Source organism: Megalobrama amblycephala, linkage group LG7, assembly GCF_018812025.1.
Source record: "Megalobrama amblycephala isolate DHTTF-2021 linkage group LG7, ASM1881202v1, whole genome shotgun sequence".
NCBI classification, from domain to species: domain Eukaryota; kingdom Metazoa; phylum Chordata; class Actinopteri; order Cypriniformes; family Xenocyprididae; genus Megalobrama; species Megalobrama amblycephala.
This window is the reverse complement of record NC_063050.1, coordinates 51,252,065-51,279,544: the sequence shown is the minus strand read 5'-3', so window position 1 is coordinate 51,279,544 and position 27,480 is coordinate 51,252,065. Positions and strand designations below refer to the sequence as shown.

Below are 27,480 nucleotides of genomic sequence, written 5' to 3'. Positions count from 1 at the left end.
CGCGCTGTGCGCGTCAAACTGTTTTTATTTATTGATATACAGAGATATGTATACAGTACACATATCATTATATTTGCAAAATGATTATAAGTGCTATTCTCACCAGTAAATGAAGGGAGTTTAGGAAAAATAAGCTTTGGGACTTTGTTATGGTTTTTATGTAATTCGAGCTCTGTTTGTTTTTGGAAAAACTGACTGAAGTTTATACCTTTTTCTCCTTGAATATTTGTCCTTGTAATGTACGTGACCTTCAAGATGACCTGAAGATGAAAAGTAAGCTGTGTAAACATTATCTAAAATTAATTTGAGAATTTTGAGGGCACTGTTACTTCACTGGCCAGTTTCTATCTCCGTGTATTTATTTCTTATCTGTGACTGTGCAATTATATTTGAAAGGTCAAAGAACAGTGCAGTGATTCTTTAGTGTCAACAACTGTACCGGTTCTGAAATTAAGCATACATATCTCCATCTACTGGACAGATGATGCAAAAATTGTGTACTGTAAGTAAAATATGACAGGTGAATATGTATATGCAAGAAAAAGTATGTGAACCACTTGCAGAATCTGTGAAAATGTTAATAATTTTAACGAAACAAGAGAGATAATACAAAATGCATGTTATTTTTTGTTTAGTACTGTCCTGAGTGAGATATTTTACATAAAAGATGTTTACATATAATCCACAAGACAAAAAAATAGCTGAATTTACTAAAATAACTCCATTCATAAGTATGTGAACCATTGATTCTCAATGTGTGTGGTTACCTGATGATCTACGACTAGTTGTTCACGAGTCTCTTGTTTGTCCTGAGCAGTTTAACTGAGCTCTGTTACTTTTGAACTGGGTCATTTTAATAAATTCAGCTATTTTTTTGTCTTGTGGATTATATGTAAACATCTTTTATGTAAAATATCTTACTCAGGACAGTACTAAACAAAAACTAACATGCATTTTGTATGATCTCTCTTATTTTGTTAAAAAATAAGAAACAAAAACCAAACAAAAAATAGTCTTTAATTAAGTTCTATAAAGTTGTATGAGTTTGAGGTGTGATTATTGATTATTGACTCAAATGTGTTTTATATAAAAATGTCTGAAGAACAATAGAACAATATTACAAGAGCCATATTTGAATATAAATATGTAATTCATCTAAATATTTTTCAAGAGCAGCCAAATATTTACATATTTTACAAAAAAAAAAAAAAATCTATTATTATTTAATGTATATTCAGTGATGTAGTAGTATATGACACAAGTAATTCAAAAACTGGATGTGTGAAAATGAAAAGAGACATCACATAGCCTAAAGATTTATAAGCAGCTTAGCTCATTGCATTTCGCTCACTCTTGATGTGATTGCTTTTACAGGCACTAGAGGGCAACTTTAGGCAGGGCCATAAACATGACTGTTTGTTGTCATGCAATGAAGTGGTGGGAGATCCAGCAGTCTAATAATCGAACAATACCGCTTTGACTGCCATTTCCTCTAGTCTGTCTCCAATAAAACATCTGATGGAAAGCACTAACAAAAGCACTTTTTAGACATAATACTTTTTTTCCCACAAGCACCATGACATTGATTAACAAAAAACCTAATAAAGTGTATAAATCCTAGGTAGTTTGACACCCAGTGTAGCTATACAGTATTTGTATGTATTATTTACATTCTACATTACGTTATGTATATTACTATGCAATGATGTATCAAATGTAAAAGTTACATTATATTAGGTATGTTTTTTTTGCATCCCATAAAATTCCCAATTACATTTCAAAATAATGACAGTGTAAACTTAGCATGGCAATTAATTTATTATATTAATTGTATTATAGTATTATTATATACTGTGAAATTATTATTTAATCACTTTTACAGAACATTAAATGCCCGTTGAACCAATGGGATCCTAAAGGAGGAATCGATTTCTTATGAAACCGGAGCATTGCTTGAAATAGAGTACCTCAGGGATGACGTGTTTTTGTAGGACAACCCGGAAGTTAGCTGCGCACGGGTTCCCTCGATTGAAAGCCTATGCATTTTTCCCATAGACTTTTGTAAAATTGCAAAAAATAAGCTCTGTGTTTAACAAAGGGTTATGACACTTGCATGTTTTGTCTATCAAGATCATCTTTACAAGTTATCACAACATTTATACATTTTGAAGCCTAAATAAAGTTGTCAGATATAAAAGGCTAACAGTAAGCTATAAACGGACTACAGCACTCTATGGCCGCGGATCAACGTCAGGCTTCCTCAAACTTTATTTAGAAACAACTTTATTTAAAAACGTGATCGCTGATTATGATCTGCACTGTGTATGAATACTTATCCACTTTTTCATGAGAAATGCTGTCCAAATGTCCTGTTTGTCATGATGACGTCTAAAGTCCCCGCCAAAGGAAGTAGTCCCTTTTAGCAACTTGCTAGCAACCGCCATTTTTAAGACACAATAAAGGTTTAAAAAAATCACGAGCGGGTTATAACTGGTGTGTTTTACGTCATAGATCAAAACGTGCAAATATTTAGAGGCTTTGTTAACCACAAACCTTATTTCAGGCGATTTAGCAAAAACCCATTCAAAAAACCCATAGACTTTAGGCGATGGAACCGGAAGCCCTAAAATGCTAACTCGCTTCCGGTTTTGCATACAAAAACACGTCATCCCTGAGGTACTCGATGAGGCTGTCATGTGTCCTGTGGAAATGAAGCTTCGTTACCTCACTAATACGTCATGCCAGGCTCAAACAAACAAATATTTTCTAAAGCTGGGGATGTTATTAGTAAAAAAAGAAGCCACTTAAGTTCCAGCACAGCAGTACAAATAATTCTTCAATAAAAATATGTAATTGCATTTGTATTTGTGTTTTTTTAACAATGTCCATGTTTGTGTTGTGTTGTAATGAACACGAAGAGGGGAAACTATGAAACCACCTGCAATTGACCAAGGAAAAATGCATTTAATCACTCTTTTAATTATTTTATTTTGACCTTCAACCGTTTGGGCTCCATTGAAGTCCACTATAAGGAGAAAAATCCTGGAATGTTTTCATCAAAAACCTTAATTTCTTTTTGACTGAAGAAAGGAGGACATGAACATCTTGGATGACATGGGCGTGAGTAAATTTTAATTTGAAAGTGAACTAATCCTTGAATGACACACAGGTGGTGTAGGAATTTGTATTGACCACCAGATGGCGAAGTAGAGCACTGTGGCAAAAGCTTCGAAGCACAAATGTAGTTTGTTTTAAAAGCTTCATTGCTTCAGAAGCCTCGATCGGCACATCCCTAATAAATCCTGGAGGGGCAGTTTAGTTTTGAGCATATATAAACAAACACAAGAACTAGGGTAAAGGTAAAGACCAAAAGGAATGACATAATTTAGATAAGTTAAAGAAATAAAATATTCTATGAAATATAGGCTACAACAAGAACCAAATTAACCACATGAAAGATCGTATATCTATATATATATATATATATATATATATATATATATATATATATATATATATATATATATATATATATATATACACACTAGAATACATATATTGTAGCACAGCAGTCCGTTAGTAATAGGCTAGTTTGCACCAGCAGTTACAGGGTTAATGCTAAAAGTGCTGCGTCGCTGCTGTGCTCAGCGTTTGTCACGTTAGATCAGCTGAAGTTAGCCGTAGGCCAAACTGTCTGAAACAGACAGAATCTGCAGTTTATTTGTCCCAATGTTCACACTTTTATAGCATTAAAATGTTTTTGTTTTCGTGTTTAAAACGTGTTAAACTGCGGGAGGACATCGGCGAACCGAAGCGGTTTACACTAGTTCAAAATTACTGCTAGTTTAATGTAAAAGAATGTGATAGACCCTTTTCACATTTCCGGGTTTCTCAGAAGCGGAAGTCGTCATAGTTGGGTAAAAAGAGAATACATAAAATATATTTTTTTGTGTTTCCATTTGCTCAAATAGCAAAAGAAATCTTCACAATAGTGTTTTCGCAACTTTCATAAATAGGAAAAAAAAAAAAATAGAAAGTGATTGATAACGGCAGTCAGAAAAGAGAAAGATGTCATTTTAACTGTCTCCCATAGCTGCTGAAACACCCTCACAGCAGCGTTAACTAAGTTTTTGTAATTTGATGCAAAGGTAATATATAAGTATATTGTTATAAATGTACATGTTTTAAAAAAAAAATGAAAATATAAAAAACGTTGCAGGATTTACGATATTGATGACCGTTAAAACGCGTCATCACAGTCCGTGAAAAGGGTCCGTTAACTTCTTTAACGCTGTTAATACACAGTTAACAAAACGAAACCATGCACATTTAAATGCTAGTGAATAAAAGGACACGATCTGCTCATGGTTTATGGTCTGCGTCTCAAGCTGATGACGTAACTCAAGAGAGGCGTGGTCACGCACCGGTTTTCTGACTACATCCTCAATTCAAAACAGTGCCATCATTTGAAAACAAACAAAAAAGTGAAGAGCAAAGGGAAAACGGTATTGCGAGCTCACACTTGACTGAAACCCTATAGTCTTTGCTGAAACGCAGAATAAAAGGAGGTTGCAAATGAATTAGTAGGTATGGCCATGGAAAACATGTTGCAAAATGTAGATAAATAGGATCAAATTTCTTAAATGGATAGTTCACCCAAAAATGAAAACTCTGGTGGGGGGGTGGGGGAATAAAGATAAAGATATCTTTATTTTTCCTCCATTTTATTGCTATATTGATAACATTTTTTTCTCTCTTGATACTTTATTTTTCTTTTGGAGTTATTTACTTTTTGTTTGCATACTTTATTTTTATTTTTTAATTCTTTATATTTGTTTGCATTTTTATTTTAATTTACAAAATTTTATTTTCTTTTGCAATACTTTATTGTTTTGAAATGATACGTTGCATGGATTTAACTCCTTATTGCACCAGCAGTTACGGGGTTAATCAAATGCCGCTCACTACATCAAGCCCCGCCTCTCTGTACCTAATGGGTGGAGCTTTTCTAATCCAGTTCCACCTCTGTGGACTTAATGGCTGGAGTTATCTTTAGCGATAAGGTTAAAACAGGATTATGGGTGTGGTTGGACCGTCTAGTTTAACCCTGAGTTTTTTAACGGCTCTGGTTTAACCCATTACTTCCACCGAGGGGGTGCTGGACGTCAAGCTCCGCCCACTGGTTCTGCAGTGAGCCGCCTTAGGGAATTCAGGAAGTGTCGTATGTGAAAATATTAGAGCTGCGTAGTCTGCTGTGAACCTTGTTCTGCTTTCTGCATTAAAGCTTTTAACGAAAAGCTCCTCTGTTTGTTTGTCTTAAGACATTAAAATGCCTTGATGTTGTTAGGTTGATTCAGTATATAAAATGTATGAGTTGACTTGAAAAGGCAAAAAAATAATTAAAAAAATTGTAGAAAATATGTAGCTTAATAAACAAAATACATCACATTATTTACCCTTAATTTTTTTCACAAAACAGTGATGTTTTGCATGCTTTTTATGTATGTTGTGTCTAAATATATTGCTTCACAGTTTCATAGGAGTGTCAGGTTGCCCCTCCTCTTTGCTGTAGTATAAAATCAAACTCCTGTCAATGAGCCAGAGACTGTCTCACTCATACCACATTGTAGGTACGCAGTGAGAGACAAGTGTTCTTCAATTTCCCGGCGAAATCTAAAACAAATCCAAAGCAAAATGGTAAGTAGAACATTATTTTTAATAGTCAAATCTACTGTTTTAAAGTTTATTCGCCTGTTAGTAAACATATTAAACAGTCATGCGTTTATATTATGCGCAAAATTGCAATATGCATGTGAGAATATAGCATCCAGTGAGTCAAAAAGAACAATATCGTCACTTCCCGATGAACTGGCGTTAAATATCACTGTAAGTTGACGCAGTGGGAGAAGCCACTAACGTTATATATAATATAGGCCTATAATATATTACTCCTCAAAGCGCGCGCAGACTAAATGCGGCCATTTTATATTTCTTTCTCATGCGGATGCCACTGTTTGGCCGAGTAAGACAGTTCTGAGAGGTAATGATACCAAAACACGACAGACTTTGCTCATGCATTTCAGAATATAACCAAACTAGCATTTCAGATGCTGCGCAACGAGTCGGTCCGCGCGCTGGTTGGTCCAGTTATGCCGTCCCATCTCAAAGTCACGTGTCTTTTTTTGATGCGCATCAAATAATTTATTCGGTAAACGTGTTTCCATCATAGTTTATGCGTATGTTTTCTTTGATAATAAAACATTTTCGACTCGGTTAAGCGCGTAGGATTTTTATACGCATTTTTTAAGACTGCATGCGCATCTTGGCGTTTCCATCCAACGTTTTTAATGCGACACCCCAAAGTGCGCATGGTGCATGGAAACAGCTAGCCTACTTAGCTAAGGATATACGCATAGCATACGCTTGATCTGCTTTATTAACTCAGTATTTTGAATTTTAATAATACATTAACACAAAATAACTGAGAATTGAAAAGAAGTAACTATGACTCATAAATTATAATTACATATCAGCAAAATAAGGTGCGTAACATTTGATTTTTTTTTTAATAAAGATTTATAAGACATACAAACTGCTAGAGGTAATAAGCATTTATACAACCAGAATTTTGATTGTTTGTGACAACTAGCCTCATTCTCCCATTTTACTGCGTTTCTTTAAAAAAGTGACAACTGAAATTTTGGCTTAATTGTTAATTTTTATTTTTATAGCTATTTGACCATACTTTACCACTACTTCATATTTCCAGTACTATAAAAAAACTACTGAGAGATGTATGCCTTAGGCGCTTATGTGTGATTATGGGTGTGTTTGTGATTTTACTGTGGCTCCCTGACTCAGTATGTCCCATGATCCAGAAAAAGACACAAAGATGTTCATGCTGATTGAAAATATGCATAATAATAATAAGAGTTAAGTACATCTCAGAAAGAAAACTGAGTAATAATGGTTGAAGGGGGTTGTTTGATATGACTGTAAGAGTGTATGGTGATTCATAGTTTGTGAATGTTCTAGAATCTCGAGCTTTGGTTAATTGTGTGAAATATTGTGTGCCAATGCTCATTTGTAATAAACCTACGTACATTGCAAAATGGATTGTAGTGCCAACACACCCCCTGTTTACAACCAATGGAGTGCTGTAGGTCTCCAAGCCTGTTTTACATGGAAAATATATCAGAATCAAGTGTGTAGGAGTTTGTTTGTGCTGAATTCCAAGAACAAATGGTTCTCACATTCTAAAGGACACTGTCACACTCCTGAGGCCATTGTGTTTTTCGTCTTTTGGTGCTTTGGACACCAGCAAAACCTTTCACAACATTTCTGGATGTTGTCTTCTGAAACCTTAATATTTGGCAAGCTGGCTCTCTAAAGCATGGTTGCGATGTGAAATTGCTAGTTTATTTCTAATAGCTCTGAAAAAGCATTTCTGTTCTTTCCTTTACAAATCTTGTGGTGAGGTCGGTTGCCTCCCAGTAAAGTTAACAATTAACAAACCTTAGTCTCTGTCATATCTCACCTTACACTTTGTAACCATAAGTCTTATTTGTTTTTTTTTGCAATCATTACACAGAATAAGGTTGAAGGTGAAGTCAAATATCAAATTCACTTAAATGAATAAGTGAATTTGTGCATTTAAAATATATTTTAGGCTAATTATTTCCTTCTTAACATGTATTTAGAAAGTAAATACTGAGACTAAATAGGGTCGATTTTGATGGTCTGATGATTTGTGCAAATTTTTGAGAAAAAACTTTTTTTTTTTCTTCTTTTGTAATCTTTCATCAAAATGAAATAACGCTCCACCCTATGAAATTATTTTCTTCTTTTTTACTTTCCTGACAACTTGGCCATGTTGGCTATTATGTTAACAAACAGCTTTTAGCTAGTTTCCAATGCTGAAGGTCAAGGAATTGGGAAAAAATAATAATTGTCTCCAAACTAGTTTCTATGGAAACTTGTTTCCACCACTGAATAAAAATAAAAAAAGGCAATTGCGACTTTACATCTCACAATTCAGATTTTTTTTTTAACTCAAATGCATGACAAACTCGCAATTGCGAGTTCTAAAGTCAGAATTGTGAGATATAAACTCACAATTCTGAAAAAAAAGTCAGAATTGCGCGACACAAACTCGCAATTGCGAGAAAAATGTCAGAATTGCGAGAAGTCCGAAGACATATAAAGTCACAGTTGCGAGGAAAAAAGTTTATATCTCAATTCTGACGTAATTTAGACTATATCACGCAATTCTGAGAAAAAAAAGTCTGAATTGCGAGATAAAAAGTTGCAATTATCTTTATCTTTTTTTTTTCTGTGGCCATACATCACAATTTCCCTGTATAAACTGAGGGAATAAGAAATTTATGAGACAGAATTTGCAGAAGTGAAAAAGAGAAAAAAAAAATGCAGAAGGATAACATATCACCTCCCTATGGGGTCAAAAGATGAGCAAAAAGGGTTCATGGGTTTGTGGTGGAGGTTTTGGAGGGGGGAGAATAGCTAGTGGGGAAAGATGACCTGTAACAACCCATAAATAAATTCTAACCTGGCTACCATGCCCAAATTAGGCAGTCCCATGTGCCTGTGTAATGTACCACCCCCCTCCCCACTGACTCACCAATAGGCAGAAAGGGACAGTGGGGTAAAAATAGTGACCCAACCCCAGGAGAATGAATGCAGAGGAAGAGTCATGCCGACAGAGGAGAAACAGTCTGGATATTTCTTCTCAGGCTGATGTAGGCCATCTCTCTGGAGCGCAGGCACAGATTTAGGGGCTGAATCATTACAGAGCACTTTTACTGCAACCACGTGACACTCATTTTTGCACCGGTGTCTTCAAAATTTGAATGTTTAATGGCAACACCTACATTTATGCCTTTGGCAGACACTTTTATACATACAATTTGCATTTTATAAGTCCATGCATTCCCTGGGAATCCTCGTATTTACTGCCACTTTGATTAATAAAAGTATTAAAATAAATAAACTGCCCCCACATTTTTGGAAAGTACTAGTTCAGCACATTCCGCTGTCTCATGAATGTATTGTAATGTATGGTCAGAGAAAACCAGAACGCAACTCTTTTCATAATCAATTGTTTTGTTTTTTCCCATCATTGATTTTCAGCACTCTTTCAACCTCCATTTTAGGACACATACTGTAAATTCCACATTAGGGTGCAGCTTGCTCTGTTGTCAGATACAAACGTGTTGGGGCTGTTGTCAACACCTCAAGCCTTTTCATGCTTCAGACTTCCTAGGGTGTGTGAGAGGAGCGAAGAAATGTTTGTGGAAGGTTTTTCTTGTGTATGTGTGAAGAGAAAATAACGGCTATGAGGGTTAGTAGGCCTGTCTGCCATATGTGGCAAGTGTCGCATCGTAAACGGTTCCCAGGTCGGGTCTTTCAGGGAACTCCCTTTCCAAACAAACAGAGGTGTTTAACATGCCATAGTATGAATTCAAGGCTGGCTGTAGATTTTATCTCCGGGTTGTCATCTAGATAAGCACAAACCCATGACTGGCGACAAACATGTCTGGGGGCTTTGAGTGATCTGGCCAGTATTTTTGTTCTGTCCTGACTCCTGTCAGCTGCAGGTGTCAGTCATCTGTGACCGACATTGTGTAATAAACCTACCTCCCACTGTTAATAGCCTTTTTTGCTTCTGCCCCCTGGTGGGCAAAACAAAAGTCTGAAAAGCAGCTGGAATTTTTTTTATTGTTAAATGCAATCAGTATATTTTTATATGCATCTTTATTGGATAAACATTTACCAGAAAAGAGTATACATGACTGATTTTATGGAAGCTTGTTTCCGCCACTGAATTAAAAAAAAGTAAATTGCGACTTTTTTTTCTCAGAATTGCGTTTTCATCTCCCAATTCTGACTTTATAACTCTCAATTGCGACTTTATATTATGCAAATCTGAGAAAAAGTCAGAATTGCAAGGTATAAACTCGCAATTGCGAGAAAAGTTAGAATTGTGAGATTTTAAACTCGCAATTCTAACTTTTTTCTTGCTATTGCGAGTTTATATCTCACAATTCTAATTTTATTTCTCACAATTGCGAGTTTATATCTTGCAATTCTGACTTTTTCTCAGATTTGCGAGTTTATATCTCACTATTCTAACTTTATTTCTCACAACTGCGAGTTTATATTCCCGCAATTCTGACTTTATATCGCGCAATTCTGAGAAAAAAAGGAATTGCGAGATAAAAAGTCGCAATGATCTTTTAAATTGTTTTATTCCGTGGCAGAAACAAGCTTTCATATGATTTAAATTTTCATATTGGGTTTGGAAATAATTTTTGATTTCATATTGACCGCTAAATGTCCCATCAAGGTTAAGTTTAGGAGGAATACTACTGAAAGTATCGTCACCTAATATGTTATGTTTGCATTGCCATGCAGCATTACTCAGTTACTAATAATCTGTTTCCTCTCCACAGCGTGAATGTATCTCTGTCCACGTTGGCCAGGCTGGCGTCCAGATGGGCAACACCTGTTGGGAGCTGTACTGTCTGGAACACGGTATCCAGCCCGATGGCCAGATGCCCTGCCACAAACCAGTGGGTGGCCATGATGACTCGTTCACCACCTTCTTCAGTGATACTGGAGCTGGCAAATACGTACCACGTGCCATCTTTGTAGACCTTGAACCAACGGTCATTGGTAAATATCGTCATGGTGTTACATTTAAGGCAACAAGCCATAAGAGGTCATGCATTTGTCATTTTACCATGTTTAGCTTAACACTGAGTAAAATTGTAGCGCCAAGCAGCACTTTGCACTTATAATAGAAATAAAAAGGGACAGCACACTGCTTTAATGCTTTCACAACATTTATTAAAAAATAAACCATTTTCAACCATTTCAGTCTTGATTGGGCAGTGAAAAATGTTGCATTTATAAGTAGCAAGCAGTGTTCAATCGATAATTACATTTATTATCACAATAAACAATCATTTTGCAAACTGATTGCAAATTAAACACCATATTATTTACAGAGGGATGGGGGTCAAGATCATTGTTATTTTAATATAATTTATATACTATTAAAATATTAATATTTTGAAATGAAAAAGATATTTTAAATTTTCATTTTAATGTTAAAGTTTTAGTAATTTTGCTAAACAGATACTGAGCGGTCCAGTATAATAAAATAATTTGTATTTAATAATATAAATTCAATGTAATTGTTTTTTAAATTGTTATTAATATATATAAATGTACATAATTTATTATTATTATTATTATTATTATTATTATTATTAGGCACGATAGTCCAAAAATGAAGTTGAAGGCATGTTAATAAAAACAGCAAGGTTTATTTAAACAAGAAGCTAACACTTGAGATAGCATGCCACTAAAACACAAACAATACTGAACAAATGAAGAGTGCACAAGGAGGAACTTAAATACACAATGGTGATGAACTAAATGACGAACAGCTGTGATGATTGAGTTAGTGTCCATGGAAACAGATGAGTGGTGGGAAACTAAACAGGGAAGCATATGACTGAATATAAACAAAGTCTATGTAAATGAATTTAACAGAACATAACTGTGACAGTGCGCCCCCTCTCAGAAGGCGTAAGAGATGAAACGAGGTAGGCAAAGGTGGAGGCTTTGGAGGCGAACGAGGAGCAGGCGAAGGGCTGGAAGAGGGCAGACAAACAGGCAGGAGAGACCAGGGTGGCAATGATGGAAGGAGTGGCCAGGTGGTGGTGACCCAGAGCACAGCCAGAATGAAAGCCCACGGCGGAGTCGATGGAGGGAGAAGCCATGATGGTGACTTAACAGACGACGACCAACAGAGATGAGCCGTTAGAAGTGGAGCCCAGGGAGACGGAGAGCCGAAGGGTGACACCGCAGGCTCTGAAGACCAAGGCGATGGTGCAGCGACGGGTGCTCGAGGTGGAGCCAGAGTGCACAAGGACTGAGGTGGAGCCGGTGTGACAGAGGCCGAGCCAGAGGGAAAGAGGCTGAAACCGTGGGGGTGGAGAGACGGAGCGTAGCGGAAGGCTCGCAAGTCGGAGGTGGAAGCAAAGTGATTCTGGCCAAGGAGGAGCCGGTGGGACGAGGGAACTCGGTGGAGTCGCAGGGGCGAGGGTATCTGGTGGAGCAGAGGGTGGGAGGAGCCAAGGCGAAGCCAACGGGCTGAGGTGGTGCGAATGGATCAGAGGCGGAGCCACAAGATCCTCTCGCAAGGGTGAGGCTGGTGGTTGCACGTCCTGAGGCTTCACATTGCAGCAAGGCGTTCCCGGGGAGTACGAAGGGCTGCGGGCATCCAGCAGAGGTGGGGCTGGAGGACTGGCTGAGCTTTGAGGTGAAGGTGACAGAGGTAAGCTTGACATGATCAATAAGGGTAATTCCCCTCCCACAGTTCATTGAAACAGTCTCAGTGCTGTCTTGAAACAGCAATGACGAACAACAGACAAATGATTCAGGGTGGGTAGACACTCTCCAGACATCTGATGATGGCCTCCCTCCAACTCAGTCCTTTGGGGCCTGGGAGGTCTACTGGTACCCCTTTTCCACCAAGGCAGTTTAAGTGCTGGTTCAGAGCCAGAGCTTAGTCTCTTTGTCTTTTGACACCCAAAGCACCAGCTCTGAAGCAGGAAAAGTGGTTCGTAAGTAGCACCAAAAGAACCGTTTGCGTCAGGGGCTGGGAGCAGGGTTACCATGACCATCAAGACGAACAGAAGCTTGTTGTGACTGCCATTTTTGAAATAGCAGCTAATCGAGCTTATAGCAGCTCGATTGTAATCTCCGTCTATACATATTACGGCGAGCTGCACAAACGCCTTGGATTCGCCGTGTTTGGATGACGATATAGGTTCGCAAAGCAGTGAGCATCAATAGCAACACAACGTCTGCCATTGTTGATGGAAGGCTTGTTCGAAATGCATCAGAGCTGCGTGGACCGATCGACATGTGACATCGAAGTGCCGCAGGAGCGTTTGGAGAGCATGCAACTCCTTGTGCTTTTGGATCTCTCTCACGGTGCTTTGGTGTCATGATCCGATTGGTCTGCGAGAAGCCGATGCCTGTCGAACAAACCTAGTGTGCCGCGCTAGCATGACAGTGACATAAGACCTGGCTTTGTGCTGGCTCTGTAGCCCGTGGAAAGGCAAACTGATTCTTAGAAGGCTTGTCAGTCGAACCATCTTTGAATTGGCAATAGCACTGGCTCTAAACTAGCATCTGGTTCATGCTGGTGGAAAAGGGGTATGGGTGGTGATAATTGGCCACAATCCAGAAGAGAGACTTTTAAGTCTCGTCGTCATTGGAGGAATTGATGGCAAGACTGCAAAACCGCAGTAAATAGTCCATAAAGCTCAGGCCACTCTGTGCCAATGCAGTGATCTGAGCTGCAAAACCCATTACTTGGTCCAGTATTCTGTCACAGATAGTCCAAAGATGAAGGCAGGTTAATAAAAACAATAACAAGGTTTATTTAAACAAGAGGCTAACACTTGAGACAGCATGCCACTAAAACACAAACAATACTGAACAAATGAAGAGTACACAAGGAGAAACTTAAAATACACAATGGTGATGAACTTAATGACGAACAGCTGTGATTGAGTCAGTGTCCATGGAAACAGATGAGTGGCTGGAAACATGTGACTGAAGATAAACAAACTAAAAGTTTTTGAAAATGAATCTAACAGAGCATAACTGTGATGGTATTATTTTGTTATAAAATTATAATTATTTAATTAAATCTAAATTATTAATATTATAATAACATAACCATGGGTGAATCTAGTATGTATCACTGATAATTAAATGTTACTATTTTTTTTTTTTTCAGAGGGATAGAGGTCAGGAACAGTGTTATTTTAGTATTAGTATTTATATGCTATTATAGTATTAATTAATATTTGTAATTATCTTTTATTTTTATTTCAGTTTTAGATTTAGTAATTTTGTTATTTGCCAAAGCAACTTTTCTAAGTTTTTGTTACATATAAGTTTTTCATCTAATATTTATATTTATAATTTCAGCTTTATTTCAAATACCAAAGATTATTTATAATAGTTTTCGTTTTAGTTGACAGTAACAACACTGTTCAGGATTTGATGATTTTTGCTCTAACTTTGTATGGTACTGTTATTCTTTCAGACGAAGTCCGCACAGGCACCTATCGCCAACTGTTTCATCCTGAGCAGCTCATCTCAGGCAAAGAGGATGCAGCGAATAACTATGCCCGTGGGCACTACACCATTGGCAAGGAGATCATTGACTCGGTGCTGGACCGCATACGCAAACTGGTAATGTGAAAAAAATAGTGTTACATTTATTTAAAAACAGGGCTTGACATTAACACCCTGCAGTCACTCCTACTAGCCACTTTAGAGGGTTGAATTTTATATATAATATATGCATTTTTAAATTGTAGTCTTTTAAAAAGGCATCTGAAATAATAAACTAAGTGCAATGTAGTGTTGTCAAAAATACAGATTTTTTTGCTACATATTGATACTGAAATATCTGAATAGATACACGATACCAGCTGCGCTTTCAGACAGTGAGTTGACACACAAACCCGTCTCCCCTCACTCACTCGTTTCATTTGCTCTGGATGAATATTGTTGGTGTTACAGGGTTTGAATTTCGGCGTGGGATTGCGTGAATTGCGCATAATTTTACACATTCCCGCAGATTTTGTGCCCAAAGTGCGGCATATAAAGATGCCTCTCAGTACTAAACTGAGTTCTTTTTCACTGCTTATTGCGCAGTCAAATGCACACAAAATAATGTCAAAATGGCGGTCTTGGTGAGTATTCACGTAAACACAGTCAGTTATGTTTTAAGTGAATGTAAACAGTTGAGAAAGAAAACGCATGTGTAACAGTATAATGGATCCGTGCGTCATGTCTTAAAGTGACAGCAGATTATGAGATAATATTAAAAATGTCTATATGGCAGTTTTCCCCCCATGGTATTGATGTTAAAATTGTGGCCAGTGAAAATGCTGAGTGTCTAGTAACTTTGGAAAACCATTAACCACAGTGGCTGGAGAGCAAAAAAGTTAATGTCAAGCCCTGCTTACAAATGAGATCAAAATAACAGAAACTTAAATGCAACTTCCCTCCCTTCTTCCACACAGGCTGACCAATGCACAGGGCTGCAAGGTTTCCTGGTCTTCCACAGTTTCGGTGGAGGCACAGGCTCAGGTTTCACCTCCCTTCTGATGGAGCGTCTCTCAGTTGACTTCGGAAAGAAGTCCAAGCTAGAGTTCGCCATTTACCCAGCTCCCCAGGTGTCTACGGCTGTGGTGGAGCCATACAACTCCATCCTGACCACCCACACCACCCTCGAGCACTCCGACTGTGCCTTCATGGTGGACAACGAGGCCATCTATGATATCTGCAGGAGGAACCTGGATATCGAGCGCCCGTCGTACACCAACCTCAACCGGCTCATCAGTCAGATCGTTTCCTCCATCACCGCCTCTCTGCGCTTCGACGGCGCCTTGAACGTCGACCTCACGGAGTTCCAGACCAACTTGGTCCCCTACCCTCGTATCCACTTCCCGCTCGCCACCTATGCTCCGGTAATCTCCGCCGAGAAGGCCTACCATGAGCAGCTCTCTGTGGCTGAGATCACCAACTCGTGTTTCGAGCCCTGCAACCAGATGGTGAAGTGCGATCCACGCCATGGAAAATACATGGCCTGCTGTTTGCTGTACAGGGGAGACGTGGTTCCAAAAGACGTCAACGTGGCCATCGCCGCCATCAAGACCAAGAGAAGCATCCAGTTTGTGGACTGGTGTCCCACTGGCTTCAAGGTGGGCATCAACTACCAGCCCCCAACTGTGGTTCCCGGTGGAGATTTAGCCAAAGTGCAAAGAGCAGTGTGCATGCTTAGCAACACCACTGCCATTGCCGAAGCTTGGGCTCGTCTGGACCACAAATTTGATCTGATGTATGCCAAGAGAGCCTTTGTGCACTGGTATGTGGGCGAGGGAATGGAAGAGGGAGAGTTTTCTGAGGCCAGAGAAGATATGGCGGCTCTGGAGAAGGACTACGAAGAAGTGGGCATTGATTCATTCGAGGAAGATGAGGAGGGTGAAGAGTACTAAAATGTAAAAGTGTTGTTTATTTTTCTACCAGAAAAATTAAATAAAATCTAGCTTAAATGATGTTGTTGTTGTTGTGGTGGTTCTTTTAATAATTTGGTGACATTGTCAAATACCGGCAATTCCTTCCAATATAGAAATGATTTTGGATTTTGATTGATTTTGAATGATCTTCTATAAGATCTGTATCTATGATATTATATCACTTTTGTAAGTTTAACAGATCATTATTGTACTACATTTATTTTATATATGACCCTTGGTTAAAAAACTCTGATAATAAAGAAACAATATCACTGCAATTAATCATATTAATGATGGAGGGAAAAAAACTATTAAATGATTAATATACAATGTTTAATAATGGATATTATCATCACTATTTAATCATAAGCTTTTATGCTAATAATAAATATACTGTTTAAATTAATTTAATTTAATTAAAATGGTGTATACTGTATTGAACTGTAAATGATAATTAGATAATTAAATCATGCAATATATATATATATATAATTAAACCATACAAAAGTTTTATCTACCAAAAGAGCATTAATAAAACAAATACTAATAATTAAAAATTATAATTAGACTTCTTAGTCACTTTTTATAGACAAAATTATACTATATATAATTACATTTATAATAATATTAACAGTAATATTCATTTTATATATTTATTGGATATTTTCATGACTATTTAATCAAAAGCATTTATGCTAATAGTAATAATTAGGCCTGTATTATTTAAATTAATGTAATAATTACCCAATTAAAATGGCGTATACTGTATTGAACTGTAAACCATACAAAACTTGTATCTACCGAAAGAGCATTAATAATAAGACAAACACTAATAATTAAAAATGATAAACACTTTTATACATAGACTTCTTAGTCACTTTTTATACTTGCATATTAAATGTGTACATTATAAACAATTTTATAATATTAAATATATATAATATTAATTAGTTTAATAAATAGATTTATAATAATATTAACAATTATATTAATTTTAAATATTTAATAATATTGGAAATTTATCATGAGTATTTAAGATTTTATGTTAATAATAATAAGTAGGCCTGTATTATGTAAATTAATTTAATAATTAAAATGGTGTATACTGTACTGAATTGTAAACCATACAAAACTTTTATCTATCGAAAGAGCATTAATAATAAGACAAACACTAATAATTAAAAATGATAATTAGATTAATGCTTTTATACATTGACTTTATAGTCACTTTTTATACTTGCATATTAAATGTGTACATTATAAACAATTGTATAATATTAAATATATATAATATTAATAATTTAATAATTAGATTTATAAGAATATTACCAATTATATTAATTTTATATATTTAATAATATTGGAAAATTATCATGAGTATTTAATCATAAGATTTTATGTTAATAATAATAAGTAGGCCTGTATTATGTAAATTAATGTAATAATTAAAATGGTGTATACTGTATTGAACTGTAAACTATACAAAACTTGTATCTACCGAAAGAGCATCAATAAGACAAACACTAATAATTAAAAATGATAATTAGATTAATGCTTTTATACATAGACGTTATAGTCACTTTTTATACTTGCATATTAAACGTACATTATAAACAATTGTATAATATTAAATATATATAATATTAACAATTTAATAATTAGATTTATAATAATATTAACTATTATAATATATATTTAACACCCCAATTTAAATGAGTATTTGATTTGACCGTGTCAGGCTGTCAGCACTGAATGGGTTAAACCGGCAGCCGTAAGTATACGTCACTGTTACGTTTTCTTTGTACACGGAAGAAACCGGAGAAATCAGCGGAGGACAAGAAGGAGAGCGTCTCAGGTAAACAGAGTCTCACTTTAATTCCTCAGTTAGATCTATACGGTGTGGCTCGACATCAGCTTCAAGTAACCAGCTAAGAGTCTAATCTAAATGTGAATGTTACGGGTGTCGCTCGGTGAATTCACTGCCTGTGAAAGACGCCACGTTTACTGCGGACGAGAATTCATGAATCGATCCATGTGTGGCACAACACAGTCATGAATTAACGTGACGAATTCACTCTAAATTCAACGACTTTTCCCCAGTAACTCTATCAAGTCGCATGTGTCACATTTCCGAAAGCAACAGAGCACGTCATAAAGGAAAAATATAAAGAGCCAATCAGACAGCCCCGTTCTACACCGTGAGGTGCATAATTAAGTTGGCTTGAAAAAGCCAACTTACTGTTATGCTATTTTCTTCTGAGACTAAAATTTCTGACTCTAACTCCTCCTAGAGCTTTAACTCTACAAACTCCAAACTCGGTTCAGACCTTCAAACTGTTCTGAGTTAGTGTGCTATATCTTTTCTAACTGATCCAACTTACGGTTTTCCTAAAAATGACTCGGAAAAGCTCGGAAAAATCCCATTTACTTTCATTGACGGAATGTTCAAATGAGCCAAGACTTTCAAACTCCAACTGTCAAGACTCAATAAAGCTGCCATTCTATGTACTATTTCTAATCCATTGAAACTCATTCAAACTCATAAACTCTATCTATCTATCTATCTATCTATCTATCTATCTATCTATCTATCTCATAGCAACCACCCAGAACAACCTAGCAACCACCCAGAACACCATGGCAACCACCTAGCATCCACACATCACCAACCTCATAGCAACACCTTAGCAACCACCCTGAGTACCCTAGCAACTGTATAGCAACACCCTAGCAACCACCCCGAATACCATAGCAAAACCTTAGCAACCACCCCGAGTACCCTAGCAACTGTATAGCAACACCCTAGCAACCACCCAGAATACCTTAGCAACTGCATAGCAACACCCTAGCACTCATAGCAACACTTAAGCAACCACCCTGAGTACCCTAGCAACCTCATAGCAACACCTTAGCAACCACCCCGAGTACCTAGCAACCTCATAGCAACACCTTAGCAACCACCCCGATTACCTAGCAACCTCATTGCAACACCTTAGCAACCACCCCGAGTACCCTAGCAACTGTATAGCAACACCCTAGCAACCACCCCGAATACCTTAGCAACCGCAAAGCAACACCTAAGTAACCACCCCAAGTACCTTAGCAACCACCTTGATTACCCTGACCTCTATCTATCTATCTAAACTACTAAACTAAAACTTTCAAACTGAAAACTTTTAAAATTGCTTCAAACTTTCTGGACCGGCTTTTTCACGCCAACTTAAAGTTTGTCTTGACAAACTTTTTTCATCTAGTTTATTTTAGTGAAAAATTGAACACTGTGAGCATGCAGTATTCGGCTGACATTCTGAATAAGAAAAATATGCATATGGAATAAAATACATTTTGAAAACATGAATATGAGTAATCAAGTCATGATCACTTTCAGTGCCTCTCCTCCATCCACGGTTGGTCCTAAGCAATGCTCCAGAGAAAATGGGACAAGCTTTGTGTATCTGCTCACGCAGCGTCATCACAATCGACAACAAGAGATACTTCTTCATCCAGAAACTAGAAGAAGGGTAAGACTCCTCAACTAGACAATTCGGTCTCCAAAATATGGTCCATCTTTGATAATTATGCATGCAATTCTCCGCTCCTTCTAGAGGTTTCAGCTATGTTGACCTGGTCGAGGGTGCACATGATGGACGCTTCTACGCTCTGAAGCGAATCCTTTGCCATGACCGCGAGGCCCGTAAGGAGGCTCAGACCGAGGTGGAGATGCACCGCCTCTTCAACCACCCCAACATCCTCAGCCTGACCTCACACACCTTCATGGAGCGCGGCGGGAAGTGTGAGGCCTGGCTGTTGCTCCCGTACATCAGTGTAAGTGGACTGTGTGTGTTCTGCTTTCCATTCCAGACATCTAAAAAGACGTGCAGTGTTTCACTTGCTGAATTGTTCCTGTGCAGAAGGGAAGTCTGTGGTCTGTTCTTGAGAAGCTGCGTGATAAGGGGAGCTCTATGCCTGAGAGTCGCATCTTGCAGATTCTGCATGGCATCTGTGAAGGCCTCAAAGCAATTCATGACAAAGACTATGCACACAGGTACTACTGAGAGTACAATTCATTCATCCTGAACCCGAATTGCCTGCATTGAAGATGGAACCTGTAAAAATAACTAGTAGTTAGTCTACAAGTTCATGTAATTAGTAACACTTTACAATAGGTTCCACTTTAGTTTAAAAAATGAAAATGATCCCATAATTTACTCGCTCTCAAGCCGTCCTTCTCTTCTTTCCGCCAAACACAATCTGTATTTCATTGATGTCATTCGGAGTAACCAATATAAAGGGACCATTTTGGATCAAGTCATGCGGTCAGTATCATGTGACAGGATGTGACATCATTCAGACACCTGCAAAGGACCACATGGTCGTGAAGTAAATTAACTAACTCTCTTTTAACTATTTGAAAAATTCATGTTTTCACTTGATCTATACGCATGTCCTGAAACATCAGGTCATTCGGTACAACCGCTATAAAACATGGAAAATGTTGTAATATTTTAAAAACTTGTACTAAATATAAAATGTTTGATTGTTATTTTGCTAGCCAGATAAATATCAGCCTGTTAGCATTTTTTTGAAAATATCGTCATTCGGTATAACCAAAAATGTAATTCGGTAAAACCGAAATTTTGGTTAAACCGAATGACTTTTTTTGGTGAAAAATTTTGTCCATCTTGTAAAAAATGACAAAAGCAGTGTTAATTGATTATAATAACCACATAATCTCATTGTTAACACTTAATAAAACTTCAAAATTAATTATATCTTCATTATGGGTTTTTTTTACACTTTTAAACACCTTATTTGTCAATGACCCATATATCTAAGTAGACAACAAAAGCTGATATGATACTAAAAAAAAAAACCTCTTTGAGGAATATCCTGTTTTCAGTCTGAAATATTTGGCTGTGTTTTCCTGTTCTTATTATTTCTCTAACATGAGTTTTATTTCTGAAAACAGAGATTTGAAACCCACCAACGTTTTACTGGATGAGAACGATCAGCCTTTTTTAATGGATTTGGGCTCCATGAACAAGGCCAGGATTGAAGTTCGAGGGTCACGGGAGGCCATGACAGTCCAGGTCAGAGCAGAAATATCAAGCAGCACTTAAGCAAGAGTTATCAGTAGCTATGTTTCCATTTAAAGTTGTGAACTGAACTTGGAATATCACATAAAATAATTGTGAATTAATCTGCGTTTCCATCCCATGTGTTCAAGAGAACAAAATTGTCACTTTCTGACAATTGGCGCAAAATATCTGCAATAAAAATGGAAGTTGCTGTAATCAGGGAAGCCACTCTGGTTCTTTTTTCCTACATTATAAATGACTATACATGACGAAATGCAATAAATGCCGGGTATTTGGGAATGCAATCATGTACATGTTTCATGTGCTGTGTCCCCAATTGGCTTACTTATACTACGCCCTAAAAGTATGTACTCTTTTTGTAAATTGAGCGTGTAGCAGAAAAGTAGACAAGCTTTGGGACATACTATTACATCACAAAATTGCATCTTTCGCATAGTTACACGCATCCTGTCACCATAAACTCAAAATCCTCCACATTTCATTTAATTTCCTACCGTACTGGAGAGAAAATAAGTAGCACATCGCGGGTCTTTCATGCGGAGAACTCTCCTCATATTTTTGCATAATGATGCATTTAAAAATGAATGGCCAAGCGGATCTTTAGAAAAGTTCACTTTGTTGTTGCAGATGAAATATAACATGGGTAACATCAAGTAAATATTTTTTATCAGGTTAAATGTTGATTATTAGTCACTCAAACTCCTATATCTAACCATCTCTACTTAACCGTCAGTCGCACACATCCACCATGTTTGTAGTTTTTTAAAACACTTTTTATTCATGTTTGTAGTTTTAAACCGAATTCTCCTCCAAAGCGCAATGTGTTGTGGCCAATATTAGACATTATAGTGTGCACAGATCAAAAATCTATCGGAAATAGTAGACCACCCGGGGACTTTTGGCATACTCTTTTCAACATAGATGCTTTGGGACACACAATTCGCACAATTCTAATCTCACATATTATTTAGGATGGATAATATGCACTTTGGGATGTGGCTCAGACATTTCAGAATGATTTGAGATGCTGTGCAATTTTTTTATTTTATTTTTTTTTTTTTTTTTGGTGCGGTTGGTGCTTATGTGATATCTCAAAATGTGCATAAAAATATGTGGATGGAAACATAGCGAGTAAAACAAAACATTAAATGAATCATCTTTTGTTTATATCTTCCCTTTCAGGATTGGGCTGCTCAGAGGTGCACCATCTCCTACAGAGCACCAGAGCTCTTTAATGTGGAGAGTCACTGCATCATTGATGAGAGAACAGATATTTGGGTAATTCTCTTTTTTTATGTCTTTTTCAGCTCTTCTTTCTCAAAACAACATGACTTACAGAATTCTGTACATGTATATCAATATATACACTGTTATGTCTGTGCAGGTCTAATGTCCTTCATCCTTTCATCTCTGCTCCTGATCAGCATCATGTTATGTCTATGACAGTCTGTTATGTCTGCTGTAGGTAACATTTGGGTTTTTTCTGTCTGTAGTCTCTAGGTTGTGTGCTGTATTGTATGATGATGCTGGAAGGACCGTATGACTTGATATTTCAGAAGGGAGACAGTGTGGCTCTCGCCGTCCAGAATCCAGTCTCCATTCCACAGCCGTGCAGGTGAGCTTCAGATCTCACAGGGCTATTATTGTGCAAAATTCAGCATCCTTGGACCTTTGGAGTGCAAGATCCAATTTTCTGTAGATGATCATCAATCAAATGTAATATATTTTAATATTGTATATTGTAATATATATATATATATATATATATATATATATATATAGTACAGTGCAAAAGTTTGGAACCACTAAGATTTTTAATGTTTTTAAAAGAAGTTTCGTCTGCTCACCAAGGCTACATTTATTTAATTAAAGATACAGTAAAAAACATTAATATTGTGAAATATTATTACAATTTAAAATAACTGTGTACTATTTAAATATATTTGACAAAGTAATTTATTCCTGTGATGCAAAGCTGAATTTTCAGCATCGTTACTCCAGTCTTCAGTGTCACATGATCCTTCAGAAATCATTCTAATATGCTGATCTGCTGCTCAGTAAACATTTATGATTATTTTCAATGTTGAAAACAGTTGTGTACTTTTTTTTTTTTCAGGATTCCTTGATGAATAGAAAGTTCAAAAGAACAGCATTTATCTGAAATACAAAGCTTCTGTAGCATTATACACTACCGTTCAAAAGTTTGGGGTCAGTAAGAATTTTTATTTTTATTTTTTTGAAAAGAAATTAAAGAAATGAATACTTTTATTCAGCAAGGATGCATTAAATCAATCAAAAGTGGCAGTAAAGACATTTATAATGTTACAAAAGATTAGATTTCAGATAAACACTGTTCTTTTGAACTTTCTATTCATCAAATAATCCTGAAAAAAAATATTGTACACAAATCATGTGTCATCATCCAAATCATCACAAGGATCATGTGACACTGAAGACTGGAGTAATGATGCTGAAAATTCAGCTTTGCATCACAGGAATAAATTACTTTGTCAAATATATTTAAATAGTACACAGTTATTTTAAATTGTAATAATATTTCACAATATTACTGTTTTTTACTGTATTTTTAATTAAATAAATGTAGCCTTGGTGAGCAGACGAAACTTCTTTTAAAAACATTAAAAATCTTAGTGGTTCCAAACTTTTGGACTGTACTGTGTGTATATATATATATATATATATATATATATATATATATATATATATATATATATATATATATATATATATATATATATATATATATATATATATATCCTGGAATATATATTTTTTAATATTATAGTATTACATTTTCAGCTCATTTTAAATAAATGTATTTTATATTTTAAGTATTATTGTTGTATTATATTTTAAACATTAACAAAATTAAACATAAGAAAATGTGTAACTTAAATGTAATTATCATATAATGTTAAATATTTTGACTAAATATAAATTGTAAAAAAATTATTTATTTTTTGAAAAATATAATATTTTTAAATAATATATTTTGCATTTCAGTTACATAATTTATGTGTAAAATGTTAAAAAGGGGAAATGTTTATATTTTTATAAAAATTATAATATTATGTTTAAAATAATATTATAATTTTCAAATATAATAAAATACTGTATTTTAAATTATATTATAATATTATATTTGATACAAATTTTCCCTAATTAAAAATATTTAATGTAAATGTGGAATATTATATTTTAAATACTATTATAAATATGTATTTTAAAGTAATTTTCCCACTTTACAAAAGGTTTATAGAAATGTGGACATTTGAAAAATATTAAAATTAATTTTACCTTCACAATATTGTACATTCACAAGCGATTATGGAGACTAAGTTTAATAAAAGCTGTTTCAGCTCATATTACCTGTCAACTACTATTCTCTTTATTTCAGAAAACAGCTTGTCATTGAACACTTTTAGTCATGAAATTGTAGTCCAGGAGTTTTAGCATCTAACCGGAGAAACGCTACCAAAGCGTTCCTTGATGTATCCTGTATAATCTTGTCTCTGTCTTTGACAGTTATTCTCAAGGTCTTCAAACCCTTCTCAGCTCCACTATGGTGACCAATCCTCAGGAAAGGCCCAGAATCAGCTGGGTGCTTGACCAGGTCCAGAATCTTCGGGGCTCAGACGGTACAGATGTAGACACCAACAGAGTATGATGCTACCACTGAGATTTCATGCCTGTTTTCCAGTGGACTCCAGACATTTTGGACTATGCACTCTCTCTTCCGGACAAAAATCACAAGCCTTGCAAACATTTGCTCTCTCTTACCTCAGTGAGCTCAGCATGCCTTAGTTACACACGCAAATTTGTTGGCGAATCTCACATTTTTACCCCAAAATCTGTTTTGAGCAATTAAATTATCTGATGATTTTGGGGTAAAATATGAGCTGGGCATGTTCCTGATTTATGCCACGCAAACCACACGAGAGGGCAAAAACTCTGTTCACCACAGTGGCACCTGTTACGTATCATCAAACTGGTTGTTTTCTGATTGTAATTTGGCTTCTGTGTCTTTTTCCACATTTCTTAGCTTGTACATTCTTAGGAACCAAAAAAATATTTAGTGCTGCAGGGATGACGTCAACCTAAAAATAGTAATTCGCCAGTGATTCCCTTGGGATGAGTAAACTAAGCTCTGTGGTAAACATAACTTGACGATACTTGGACATTTTGCTCAATGTAAATTGCATACACCCCATATCGAAAACGTACAGAGCCCCGCACATGATATGCAGGGAAATAAAGTAAATTGTGCACACTATTTACTCGATTTATAAATCATACGCATGAATTACTATTTTGTTCCTTCGATTTATAAATCCTGCACAGGATTTAATAATTCGTTCCCTCGGTTTGCTAAATTGTTTGCAGGATTTAATAATTAATTTCCTTGATTTGCTAAATCGTGCGCACAATTTACTATTTTGTTACCTTAATTTGCTATATCTGCTGCAAAATTTACTATTTCGTTCTCTCGATTTCCTAAATCGTGAATTTTGAAGCTGTTATGTTTATTTTAAAAAATGTGTTTTTAATAAGTAACTAGATTAGAATGTTTGGGATGTGAGTGTGTGTGCATGTTTATGTTTACAAAACGTACAAATAAGTATTGTCAAGTTATGTTTACCACAGACTTTATTTTACTCATAAATTGAAAAACCCACAGGAGAATCTCGAGGGAATCACTGGCGAATTAGTCTCCTGGGTTTTGACGGAACAACTCTATCGATATTTTAGCTGCTCAAAATTTAATTGACATTAGTTTGATTATTTAAACAACACTTCTCACATGACCAGAGATGTAGGGACTTTGTGTCGTGAAGGTGACCCAGAAAGGAGTTCTGTCTAAATCATTTGTAAATGCATTCATATGTACGTTGTAGCATTGAAAAAAAAAAAAAAAAAAAAAAAAAGTTCTGCGCATGTAAAATGAATTAGTGGCCGAAAAATGTTTGGATTAAAAAGTAAGTTATTAACTTTAACTCAGTTGGTTATGGCGCTCAGTGAATGTGGTGTTCTGTATGAGACTTTGAGAGGATGCTTAACAAATGGTCATGCCTGTGTATACTTAATAGAAGTTCACATTACTTTGCAAGAATGATGTGTTCACTTTTGTCTTTTTAAGTGGTATAAATGACTGCATAAATACGAATTTGTTTTGATTTAGCAAGAAGTTCCTTTCATTGCTTACAGTATTAGGGTGTTCTTTAAGAGAACTGTGTAATAAACAGGTTTTAATGCATTTTAATTCGGCAAGAAATATTTTGCATTCAGTCATTTGTTTATGTCTGAGGCTTGGCTAGTGTGGACGAAAAATATCTGGGTCATATTTTATCTGCAATATAAACAGGTAATACATTTATATTTTGCATTAAAAGAATTAAAATGAAGCCTGTTTTTAGGACCATTACTTTTTTTTTTTTTTTTTGGCTTTGTGGCAACTGGACATGTTATCATGAATCTCATGCTGTTTCATTATTCAGGACTAAATTAACTGAAGCATTCCATATACTATATAATGAAGTCGGAATTTATCTGTGAACAAGGACCTAAATGTGTGTGTTTGTTTGTTTTGCTTTGTTTTTAATAACATTAATAATTTTCTGATTATTTCAGAGAAATTACCATAATATTCAGATTCACTGCAGACTGCTTTGTGGTGGCTCCTCGTTTTCACTAGAGGTTTGTTGTGTTTGAAAAGAACATTTTAATGCACACATGCTATTCCAGGTTTGTTTCTGTTCAGGAACACTTAATTATGCAAGCCTTTTAATTTATGGGATATAAGACTGGAGAAATGTCTCTTGGAATTCATTAAATGTCATTTGTTCCCTTTCCTTTTATAAATGGTGAATAAAGTGTGATTTAAACAGCGACCGATGGAACTGGTTTGGTTTTCTTGAAGGTTTCAGTATCACCACAGGGGGGAGATGTTGCTCAAGTTGTGTTGTGATCTGATCTCTAGCTGATAAGAGAAGCAAACTGAAGACAGGGTTTGGTGAGTATTTATTGGCATTTTCCAATGTTTTTGTTCATTTTTATATTGATATGTGTCTCAAAAATAGTAATGGTGACAGTTGAACCACCTAAACTGTTAATTCACCCCAAAATGAAATTTCTGTCATCATTTACTCACCCTCATGTCAACCCGTAAGACTTCGTTCATCTCCAGAACACAAATGAAGATATTTTTATTGAAATCTGAGAGATTT

General features: G+C 36.0%; 2 protein-coding genes across 2 annotated transcripts; both read left to right on the top strand.

Annotated features, from left to right (window-relative positions):
- The first annotated feature begins 5,539 nt into the window (after positions 1–5,539).
- On the top strand, positions 5,540–16,175 carry tuba8l2 (tubulin, alpha 8 like 2). The gene is made up of 4 exons (XM_048198020.1): positions 5,540–5,697; positions 10,470–10,692; positions 14,153–14,301; positions 15,141–16,175. The coding sequence occupies exons 1-4, from the start codon at positions 5,695–5,697 to the stop codon at positions 16,113–16,115; spliced, it is 1,350 nt and encodes a 449-aa protein (XP_048053977.1). The 5' UTR covers positions 5,540–5,694; the 3' UTR covers positions 16,116–16,175.
- Positions 16,176–17,811: 1,636 nt separating this feature from the next.
- On the top strand, positions 17,812–27,144 carry stk16 (serine/threonine kinase 16). The gene is made up of 8 exons (XM_048198019.1): positions 17,812–17,991; positions 19,525–19,657; positions 19,742–19,961; positions 20,048–20,181; positions 21,106–21,226; positions 22,418–22,513; positions 22,729–22,850; positions 24,782–27,144. The coding sequence occupies exons 2-8, from the start codon at positions 19,572–19,574 to the stop codon at positions 24,921–24,923; spliced, it is 921 nt and encodes a 306-aa protein (XP_048053976.1). The 5' UTR covers positions 17,812–17,991; positions 19,525–19,571; the 3' UTR covers positions 24,924–27,144.
- Positions 27,145–27,480: the final 336 nt, after the last annotated feature.